Source organism: Propithecus coquereli, unplaced genomic scaffold (assembly GCF_000956105.1).
Source record: "Propithecus coquereli isolate 6110/MARCELLA unplaced genomic scaffold, Pcoq_1.0 Scaffold16, whole genome shotgun sequence".
In the NCBI taxonomy this organism is placed as follows: Eukaryota; Metazoa; Chordata; class Mammalia; order Primates; family Indriidae; genus Propithecus; species Propithecus coquereli.
The window spans coordinates 11,380,609-11,392,631 of NW_012140524.1; the positions used below are offsets into that span (position 1 = coordinate 11,380,609).

Genomic DNA, 12,023 nt, shown 5'->3' on the forward strand with positions numbered 1-12,023 from the left:
ATGTCCAGATTTCTGGCCAGGCCTGGCATATTTTCCTCCAGTATTCCATGAAATAAGTTTTCCAGCCCTTGAGCATCTTCTTCTTCTCTCTCTGGAAGACCGATGATCCTAAGGTTCTGTTTCTTTACATAATCCCACATTTCTTGAAAGTTTTGGTCTTGTCTCTTGCTTCTGAGTTCTTTTTCTTCGTCTGATTTGTTCAGCACGTAGACATTATCTTCAAGGTCTGAGGTTATTTCCTCTGCATGATCCATTCTGTTCTTGAGGCTTGCCATTGTGTTTTGAAGTTCCCTGAATTCCTCCTTCATTGACAAAATTTCTGTTTGGTTTTTCCTTAGTATTTCAATTTCTTTGGAAAATTTTTCATTCATTTCCTGGATTGTTCTTGTGGTTTCTTTATGTTGGGATTCTATTTTCTCTTCTATTCCATTCAGTTTCCTTACAATCCATAATTGGAATTCTTCCTCTGTCAGTTTAATCGTATCATGTACATTGGTGTCTGTTGATGGAAATCTAATATTTTCTTTTGGAGGTGACTTATCTCTCTGATCTTTCATGTTTCCTGTGTTCTTTCGCTGATTCTTTCTCATCAGGCTACTTTGTCAAGGACTGGATGTGCTATGACTGGTTTATGAACTTAATTTGGGGGCTCCAAAGGGATGTTCCTGGGCAGAGCTGAAGAGATGTTCCCTGGTCTCGTGCTGTCTTGGTGGGATTTTGGCCTGTTGGGTTATCTCTGGCCTGTTGTCTGTGCCTTCTGCTTACAGAGATTAGTGAGTTTCTTTTCCTTGCTTAGCTTTCCAGGAGTTGGGTCACTTTTGTGTGTGTGACTCCGCTATCGACTACTTGGTTGAGGTGGAAGGCGCTGGGTTTAGTTATGAGATTTCTCTCTCTTTTGTTGCTTGAATTTTGCGTGGAGGAGTCAGTTGTCAAGGTATTCCAGAACCTTTGAATTGAGCTCTAAAATCCCAAATGGGACATACGAAGGCCTGAGTCTTTGGGAAATGTTTTGCCACTCCCAAGGGCTACTTGAGCCTTATTATCACTTAAGATGTGGTGAGAAGAGCAGCAGGAATCAGCATGCCTGAGGCAGTATACTTCAGAAATTGCTTGATCTGTAGCTAGGAGAGAGCTGCTAATATGTTATTCAGGGCTTATTAGGCACTCTTGTGGAGGAATTCCTAATGGGTCTGTCAATTGGTGCAATTGCTAAGGACTCTGGTCGAGATTTTCCTTCCGAGACCACTAGCCCCTAAGATGACAACAGCCTGGACACCAGGTGCAAGCTTTTGTGTTATGTTCTTGTCAGGTGTTCAAAACCGATCAGCTGTATCGCGTCAACACACTGTCCCCTTTTGCTTAGATCCAAGATCATACAGATTCAGGCTAGTCCTATGGGGAAAGTATTTTTTCTCCTTTCTCCCTACCTTCAGGGGCGGGCTCTGTCCTGGAGGGCTGTAGGAGGGGCGTTGGCTGAGACTGTCACAAGGCCCAGCCTGAAAAACGTCTCCTCTCATTCCTTTCCTCCTCCGAGGGCAGGTTTTCACCTGCCAGAGGGGGAGATAACCCCGCAGACTGGGGGAAGGGTACTTCCTGGGGCTACCTGGCGTCTCAGCTCAGGAAGTGGCGACCCTTATTATTCCACCCCTTCAAGGGCAGGGTTGACTAGCTGGTAAGAAGTACACACTTCAGGGATGCTAGAGAAACCCTGCCTAAGGCCCCTGAGGGACCCAGACCAGAAAGCAGCCTGTCCTGCTATTCCACCCCAGCGGATGCGGGGTCAGTCCCTTTGGTACGCAACATCAGTGGTCAGATCTTAGTCAGGGATCATCCACCACCCCTACAGGGCCACAGTCCAGAGAACAGCTTCCCTTGTTCCTCCGCATGATGAGGGGTGGGGAACTAATTCTTTGGGAGGAGGCACTGATTACCAAGTCACTGCAAAAATGAGGCTACAAGACCTCGCTGGGAAAACAGCCCCTTTACTCTCTACTCGGCCCTTCCTGTAGAGCAGTCTGTCCGTTTGGCCGGCTGCTCCAACTACCAAGTTGCAGCAGAGAGGTGACTGCGTGTCTCAGCTTGAAGAGCGGCCTCCTTGGTCACTAGACACTCTTAGGGGTGCGTGCTGTCTCTTTGGTGCAAAATAGCCCCGCTGTGGAGATTCAACAATCGGGCTCCTGCAATCATGAGTTTCAGATATACACCCATACACATACACACTCGCAGAAAGAGAGTAAAAAGGAAGAAGAAAGGAAAGAGAAGGAAAGAAGAAAAATGTATATATATGTATATACACAAAAAAATAAAAAGTAAGAATTAAGAGAAATATGTATATAAAAAAACTAGAAAAAAAAAGAAATAGGAAAAAAAAAGAAATAGAAAAATAAAAGCGACCCCTTTACTCCGCCTAGTGGAGGAGGCAGGCCCTTTAGCGCGGTGCATGAGTGGGGGTGGGGGATGAGTGGCCCAGGCAGAGGGGGACTTATGTGTCCCGGATCACAGTTCTATAAGCAGTCTCCCTCAGTTCACCTTCAATTCCCCGTCATTTTGCGGACAGCGCCAGCGACTGAATGAAACAGGGCCGCCGGAGACCGCCTGGAAACTCGGCAGAAATATCACTCTTTCTCCCTTTTCCGCCCTTTCGGAGGCGGGGCTTGAGTCGCTGGCTGGGACAGACTGTCTGCAGATTCGGGAGAAAAAGTGGCTGCGTGCGCTACTCTCCTCCTCGTAGGGCGCGACCAGCTCTGCCGCGCAGGCAGCGGCTGTGACTCAGGCCGTTGCCCGGGTGACAAGTCCCGGCAATCGCAGGCTCTGGGCTCCCCAAAGGGCGACTGCCCACCCACTGCTAGTCAGCCCTGGAGCCGACTGCACCGGGAGGGCATCCAGAGCCGGGGTCCACCGTTGCTGACTCCCGGAGCTGCCTCCCAGGGCTGCCCACTGAGCCCGCCGCCCGCCCTACACACAGTGACTCTGGACAGATCCGCGGGAGGACTCTGTGCTGTGTCCCTCCCAGCGCCCGCCAAACTTTCAGCGATTTCCACAGCAGAGCCTCTTTTATGGAGTTCCCCTCCCCTGATCTGGTCCTGGCGGTCTCCTGTGGCAAGAAGCTGCCTCCAAACTCTCCCCTGTGGGCTCGGGCAGCGTCTGATCCGGGAAGCACCCGCTAGGGCCGGTCCCTCCCCTCCAATGCCGACCCAGCGCCGTGCTCTGGCGCGTTCGAAATGGACCCCGCTCCTGTCTCGGCTCCCCACCGCTTGTCAGTCTGTGCTACCACTTTGCACTGACTTCTGGCACTTCCCTGCCTGTGTGGAAGTGGGGTTTGGTAAAGGAAAAGTCGTCTTCCTGTGAGTCAGATCTCACTGCCCGGGCCAGCCCGCCGCCGGGCGCGGCCATCCCGCGCTGCCCTTCCCCTTTGTCCCGCACTCTCCAGTATTTGCGGGCGCTTCTCCAGTTCACCTTATTTTTTCCGCAGCACTGCTTGTCCCTTGCTGCTTCTCTGTAGATTCATGAAGCTGATCCTGTGGGAGAGCGCCTCACTCGCGTGTGGGTGTCCGTGTTCTTCATCTCCCACTCTGGGAGCAGAGAGCCATTTTCCCCCCAGAGTCCATCTTCTGACCTTTTAATCTGAGATGGATAGTCAGCAGCTTGACTGACTTTGACCCGTAGAACTGAGGCTGAAGTAACATTGTGTGACTTCTGGGGAAGCCTTCCAAACGTGTCGCAGTATCCAGTCTTCTTGCTGCTCAGACTTCCACGTTAAGAAGCCTAGACTAGTCTCTTTAAAGTTGAAAGACCACCAGAAGAGAAAACTCCAGAAAACAGCTGGCGTGTGAATGAAACTCGCCTGGACCATTCAGCCATTCCAGCCCCCAGCTGACTGCAACCACAGGAGTAAGACCGGGAGAACAGCCCTGCAGACCTCAGCCCAAATTGCTGATCCACAGAGTTATAAAAAAAAGTAATGACTATTATTTTAAGCAAATGTGTTGAAGTGATTGTTATATAGCAATAGATAACTGATAGAGTGTATGATATCATTGTTTGATTAGTGTTAGCATGATGTTTCTTTTTCCATCTCTTTTAACTTTTTGGAGTCTTTATATTTAAAGTAGGTTTGTGATAGACAGCATTCAGTTAGGTCTAATTTTTTTTTATTCCAATCTGACAATCTCTGGTGTGTTTCGACCATTCATACGTAAAGCAATTATTGATACAGTTGGAATAAAATTTACCATCTTTGTAATTGTTTTCTATTCATTGCATTTGTTCTTTGTTCTTTCTCCCCCTCTTTTTCTCTGGGTTTGATTGAGCATTCCATCTTATGTCTTCGCTTGGGGTATCATTTCTGCCTCTTTTTAAAAAACACTTTTAGTGATTGCCCTAGGGTTTACAATATATATACACTTCCAAGTAATCTAAGTCCAACTTCAAGTAACATTACCTAGCTGAACTTTATAAGAGTAAACTCTCAGTTAATCCCTCCCATTCTGGTGACATTGCTGTCAATCATTTCACTCGTCCTTATGCTGTCGTCACTCTCGGATATTTCTCTGTCTTGTTGCTATTATTGAACAGTTATCGTTTAGACCAATTAAGGACAAGAAAAAAAATGATATTATTTTATCTTCATTTATTCCTTTTCTAATGCTCTTTTTGGAAGATCTAAATTTTTGACCTATATCATTTTTCTTCTCTCTAAAGAACTTTAATATTTTTTGCAGAGCAGGTCTGCCAGCAGTGAAATCCCTCAGATTTGTCTGAAAAAGAATTTTTTTTTTTAACTTTTGAAGGAAAAATTTTGCTGGATATAGAAATGTAAATTGCCAGTTTTGTTTTCTTTTCAGCCTTTCGAAGATTTCACTCCACGCTTCTTGCTTGCATAGTTTCTGAAGCCAAGTCTGTTATAATTTGTATACTTATTCCTCTATGTTTTTCTCCTTCTGGCTTCTTTTAAGATTTTCTCTTTGTCCTTGATTTGCCGAAGTTTGAATATGATATGCCTGGTTGTAGGATTTTGTTTTTAATCCTTTGAAATGTGGTGTGAGTTTCCTGAATCTGTGGTTTGGTGTCTGTCATGAATTTTGGGAAGTTCTTGGCCATTATTACTTTAAATATTTCTTCTGTCTTGTTATCTTTCTTATCCTTCTGATAGTTCTTTACACATATGTTACAGCTTTCAATGTCGTCCCACCGTTCTTGGATATTCTGTTCTGTTTATTTCATTTTTTCCTCCTCTGTGTTCAGTTTGGGAATTTTTTAAGTTGACCAACATTCAAGTTTACCCATTTGTCTCAAATCTACTGATGAGCCATGGAAGACATTCTTCATTTCAGTTACTATGTCTCTGATTTCTAGCATTTCCTTTTAATTTTTCTTATAGTTTCCATCTCTATTGACATTATCTACCTGGTGGTGCATGTTGTGTACTTTTTTCATTACATGCCTTTACATATTAATCATAGCCATTTTTTAGATTGCCTGATACCAACTTCTGTGTCATAACCTGACTCTGGATCTGATGACTGTTTTCTCTTCAGATTCTGCTTTTGCTATGTCTTATAATTTGTTGTTGCTGTTGAAAACTATTAAATAAATACACTGGAATGAGTAATAGGTAGGTACTAAGGCAAATAGGTCTTTGATGTGAAGATTTATATTAATCTTGCTGGGAGTTAGACTGTATTTAATCTCTTATAGCTATAGATATAGGAGATTTCAAATTCCTCCAATGTCCTTGTTTTTGGCTTTGGGATTCCCTTTTGTATTTTTCCTTAGAGAAAGTCTGTCTTGCAGCCTTTTTTTTTTTATTTTTATTTTTTGCTGAAATCCACTTTTCTTATACTAGAGACTTGTGGTGTATGGTGTGGGAGAGAGAGAGCATTCTAAAATCTTCTAAGTTTTGGCCTTTGGCTTGTGTCTTGAGCATATGACTTTCACAAGTGTTTCCAGTCCTCCCCCAGGGGTATAACTTTCTTCCCACTGTTCCCTACTGTTTACCCTGCTTGTAGCATTCCCAATCTACTTCCTTAGTGCCCTCTCTCCTGTTGATTATGGATTTTTTCCCCCTTAGATGAAACAGGAAAGTGAGTTGGAGTTGAGCAGAGTTCCTTTCTCCTAACTGAGGGAAGTTTTCAGTATGGCCCTCTGGGGAGAAATCCTTCCTACTGGAGAATAGGCCTTTGTCAGGGAGGAGAATCTGACAAGGTTTCACAATGACTGTTCTTTTTCCCCTCCAGCCAGGGCCTTGGGAGATTTTCCTGGAATCCTCAGAACCTCCCTGTGAGAACCTGTTGATATTCCTGGAGGGAAAGTGTTCTCATCCCCCCACCCCAATCCACCTCCCATGACAGTAACCTCCAGGAGTTTCTCGCTCTCACTTTGGTCCACTCTCAGGCTCCAGCAATTCATCAAAATTACTAGCTAAGTGTTTCTGTCACTTTAGGGGTATCTTGAGGTAAGCAAGCATCAGGGGCCTTATCTCTCTGCCTGTGCCTATCTCTCCAGAGTAGGTAGCTGTTTGTCTTGTGACTCAGTTCTCCGAGTCCAAGTCATTGATTTTCAGTTTGTCCAGTTGTTCTTGTTGTAAGGATAGGATTGGCAACTTCTAACTTGTAAATTCCTTACATATTATAGCTGAACATAAGATATTTTCTTAAGTTTTCCTGCTGCTGGGAACACAGGAAGTAGTTTCAACAGTGAGAACTGAATTGTCTCCTTGTACTTGGGTTTGGGTCATTGAAATTAAACAAGGACTCCAGTATAATTTATATGCACACACAGTAATTAATTTGGGAGGTAGTTTAGCAGGAGAAGTTTTAGAGGAATGAATCGTTCATGCCGATGAAGGTGGGACTTGAGAAGAACAGGCTATGACTGGAGTGGAGTGACCCCCAATACTCAGTAGGAACGATGGCTGAGTATATTAGTTTGTGTCCAGACTACAATGTTTGGTCTGAAGTATGTTTCATTCTGTGGTCAGTGTGGAGTCACTAAAAGATTTTGTAAAGGTTAATAGCAAACATATGAACAATTTATCTAGCAATAGTACAGGATAAACCAAAAGGACATTGGGCAAGTAGTATTGAACTCAAGATTTGGTGTCTGAATAAAGATAAAAGGAGAAACTGAGAAAAGCTATGTCTTAATAATGGTAAGATCAGAAACTTGAGAGGTGAAGTCCAGGTGTCTGGCTTATAACATGAAGAGTTTGAAATACAACCAGAATTCACAACAGAGTACTGGGGCTGGAGATAAGATTCGAGGGTCATCTGTACGAAGGTTACAGCTGAAACCTTGAGCACAGATGGAATCCCTGGGGAAGAATAAGAAGTGGGGTTAGGACCTCTGGGGATGTGTAAATTTAAGGGGATGGGAAAAAAATAAAGTTGGCAGTGGGAAAACTAGAGAGCAAAACTAGGACAAGATGTAAAGAAAAGTAATGTGAAGATGATTCTGTTTCCAACTTAGGTCTGTGCTACAGAGACAGACTGAATTGTGCAAATCCAATAGTCCTGACAGAGGAAAACAGCTTCCTGCATAGCTGGCTTGAATGGCTTGCTTCTTGTCAGAGTTTTACTTGAACTCTTCTTATGGTGAAAATAGATGTAAATGTTAGACAGAAAATGTTATTTGTCAGGTAAGTGTCCACATCTATGAGATATTGCCCCATTATTGGAATCCAATCAGGTAGAAGAATGATCTATGTAAGCTGTGAAATTGTAATGATAGACAAATATATAACAGGCATATCTCATTACAATGAATTTTACTTTTTTGAACTGTGCAGATACTGCATTTTTTACAAATTGAGGGTTTGTGGTAACCCTGTGTTGAGCAAGTCTATTGACACGATTTTTCAACAGCGTGTGCTCAGGCCATGTCTCTGTCACATTTTGGTAATTCTCACAAAATTTGAAACTTTTTTATTAATATTATATCTGTCATGGTGATCTGTGATCAGTGATCTTTGATGTTACTGTGGTGATTGATTTGCGGCACCACAAACCATGCCCGTGTAAGACAAGAGAACTTAATCGGTAAGTGTTGTGTGTGCTGACTGCTCCACTGACCAGCCATTCCTCATCTCCCTCTCCTCAGACCTCCCTATTCCCTGACACACAACAATATTAAGCCATCTAATAACCCTATAATGGCCACTAAGTGTTCAAGTGAAAGGGCGAGTTGCATCTCACTCACTTTAAATCAAAAGCTTAGTAAGGAGCTGACATAGGCTGAAAGTTAGCCAAAGTTAGCCAAGTGGTGAATGCAAAGGAAAAGTTTTGAAAGGAAATTAAAAGTGCTACTTCAGTGAACACATGAATGACAAGGAAGCAAAACAGTCTTCTTGCTGATATGCAGAAAGCTTGAGCGGTCTGGATAGAGGATGAAAGTAGCCACATTCCCTTAAGCCAAAGCCCAAGCCAGAGCAAGGTCCTCATTTTTTTCAATTCTATAAAGGCTGAGAGGTAAGGAAGCTGTAGAAGACAAGTTGGAAGCTAGCAGAGGTTGGTTCATGAGGTTTAAGGAAAGAAGTTATCTCCATAATGTAAAAGTACAAGGTGAAGCAGCAAGTGCTGATGGAAAAGCTGCAGCAGGTGATCCAGATCTAAGATAATTGATAAAAGTGGCTACGCTAAATAACAGATTTTAAATGTAGACAAAACAGACTTCTAATGGAAGAAAATGCCATCTAGGACTTTCATAGCTAGAGAGGAGAAGTCAATGCCTGGCTTCAAAACTTTAAAGGACAGGCTGATTTTCTTGTTAGTAGCTAATGTATCTGGTGACTTTAAGTTGAAGTCAGTGCTCATTTAACATTCCAAAAATACTGGGGCCCTTAAGTATGTATTATGCTAAATCTATTCCGTCTGTACTCTATAAATGGAACAAAGCCTGGATAACAGTCCATCTATTGGCAACATGGTTTACTGAATATTTGAAGCCTGCTGCTGAGACCTACTGCTCATAAAAAAAGATTCTTATCAAAATATTACTGCTCACTGACAATGTACCTGGTCACCCATGAGCTCTGATGGAGATGTACAAGATGTATGTTGTTTTCATGCCTGCGAACACAGCATCCACTCCACAGGCCATGAATCAAGGAGTAATTTCAACTTTATGTCTTATTATTTAAGAAATAACATTTCATAAGGCCATAGATGACATACATAGTGATTCATCCCTCTGATGGATCTGGGTAAATTGAAAACCTTTTAGAAAGGATTCACCATTCTAGATGCCATTAAGAACATCCGTGATTCATGGAAGGAGGTCAAAATATTAATACCAACATTAACAGGAGATTGGAAGTTGATTGCAACCCTCATGGAGGACTTTGAGGGGTTGAAGTCTTCTGTGGAGGAAGTAACTGCAGATGTGTTGGAAATAGGAAGAGAACTAGAATTAGAAGCAGATCCTGAAGATGTGACTGAACTGCTGCAATCTGATGATAAAACTTGAACTGACGAGAAGTTGCTTCTTATGGATGGGCAAAAAAAGTGGTTTCCTGAGATGGAATCTTCTCCTGGTGAAAATGCTGTCAACATTGTTGAAATGACAACAGAAGAGTTACAATATTACATAAACTTAGCTGATAAAGCAGCGGCAGTATTTTAGAGGATTGATTCCAATTTTGAAAGATGTTCTATTGTGGGTAAACAGCATCACAATTCTACAGAGAAATTATTTTGTCAAAGGAAGAGTCAATTATCTTATTTTAAGAAATTGCCACAGCCACCCCAACCTTCAGCAACCACCACCCTGATCAGGCAGCAGCTGTTAATATTAACGCAAGACCTTTGACCGGCACAAATATGTCTTGCTGGAGGCTTAGATGATTGTCAGCATTTTTTAGCATTAAGTATTTTTAAATTAAGGCATGTACATTGCTTATTTAGACAGAATACTACTGTACACTTAATAGACTACAATATAGTGTAAACATAACTCTTATGTGCATTGGGAAGCCAAAAAATTTGTATGACTCATTTATGGCGGTAGTCTGGAACCAAACCCAGAATATCTCCGAGGTATGCCTATACACAAAACTACCATTATTTCAGAGGTAACTCTAAGTAATTTACTCTTTCTCAAAATCAATATATAAACTTCATAATATATAAATTTATGTGGATATTTGTATTTGTGTATACAGTTGACCTTTGAATAACATGAGTTTGAAATGCACAGGCCCACTTATTATATATGTAGATTTTTTTCAACTAAATGCAGATCAAAAACACAATATTCTCAGGACGTGAACCCCATATATATGGAGGGAAGACTTTTTGCATATGATGGTTCCACAGGGCCAACTGCAGGATTGAGTATGCACAGATTTTGATATATGCTGGGGTCCTGGAACCAATTTCCCACATATACTGAGGGACAACTGTATATGCTATCTGTATATATATATAAAGATGTTGTACACCTGGGATCCAGGGTTTGTTTTCCACTAAGATTGCATGGTTAGTGTTTAAAGGAAATAATTGGTAAATTTCTTCTATATCAACAAGGCAGTTTTCATCAAGTTTGTGAAATGTAATTTTATTAATAGAAGGGCATGTCTTACCAGACACACTGTCCCCAAATAAATAAAATCCCAGCATCATCGAAAGCACACAAACACACAGTTTTACAGGGTACAATACAAAGTCAATTTTGATGATGTTCTTACTTGCATTTACTAAAAATCTGAGAAAGACTATAATTAATCTCTAAATAATTATCTTGCATAAAGAGAAAAGTAGAGCACAATTATTTCATAGGTTTTGGAATGATAATTTGAGAAGATTTGCTTTGAAAAGATATTAAGCTATATCACAAACCAAATCACACCCTCTGTAACATTACAACGTGGAATTTTACCTAATCAAAAATAAAAGCAAACTGGCTGAAGAAGGCTGTATCCTTTCTTTTCCAATTTCTATTTTTGGCATGAATTATTAACCTTTTCCATTAGTAGGAAAATGTGCTCTGCAAACTCCCGGATGGCACCACGGCCACCATAGCATTTGCAAATGTATCCAACAGCCTTCTGGGCAGTGGAACAGGCATCGGCAGGAGAGCCACTTAGGCCCACTCTCTTCAAGCACTCTTCATCAGACACTTCATTTCCTATCAAGTAAAATAAATACAGAGCGAGCATTTAATGAGACAAAGAATATTCTAGCTAAATAATGCAAATAGCAACCAGTAAGTAACTCTGGCAACTTCAGTAAGACCTAAGGGCACTGCATATAAGAATACTAAAGATTAGATGGAACAAAAATATTTTAAAGTAAATGAGATCTAGCAATAAAAAATAAACAATAAAAGCAATAAAAAATAAACTCTTTATCAGCTGGAGGAGAATGGAGTATACTTTCTGTTGGCCATGCATATTATACTTGTTAAACACTCCATATATAAATTACAAATTATTTAAACTTTTTATTAAGGAAAATTTCAAACATATGCAAGAAGCCCAATTTCATACTGAATGATTATCAATGTTTTAGATCATTTGTCAATATTTTTCTCTATTCCCTGCCCCCTATTTTTTTTGGAAGGAGGGAGAGGAAGGAATTCCCAGACAGCGTATTTTACCCAAAAACTCTTTGGCAGTTACCTCTCACAGATGAATATACTTTCTTACAGTGACACAATATCATCAAACTCACTTAATTATCATTTAATAACATAGTATGTGTTCAAGTATCCCAATTGTCTCAAAATTCTCTCTTAATAGTTGACTTATTTAAATCAGGAGCCAAATAAGTTTCATATATTATATTTTGTTGATACGTATCTTAAATCTCTTATAATCCATAATAGTTCTCTCTGATTTGTATGCCATTTATTTATTGGAAAATTATCATTTTTAAAGTGTTAAATACTAAATCACACTGACATAATTTTACCCTTTCTCTCCTTCCTCCCCTTTTTTGGGATAGGATGAATTTCAGAAGCTCCCAGTACCTTAGATTCACCACTCTAAGTAAAACTATTATTATATTTTAGACCAAATACTACTAATA

At 41.1% G+C, this 12,023-nt stretch overlaps 1 protein-coding gene across 1 annotated transcript in view; it reads right to left on the minus strand.

Moving 5' to 3' along the window:
* Positions 1-10,571: 10,571 nt before the first annotated feature.
* Positions 10,572-12,023, minus strand: part of CMAS (cytidine monophosphate N-acetylneuraminic acid synthetase) — a 34,822-nt gene continuing 33,370 nt past the window's right edge. Inside the window, exon 7 of the mRNA XM_012640977.1 lies at positions 10,572-11,125. Coding sequence (XP_012496431.1) covers positions 10,931-11,125 — 195 coding nt within the window. The 3' untranslated portion in view covers positions 10,572-10,930. The remainder of the gene's footprint in view (positions 11,126-12,023) is intronic.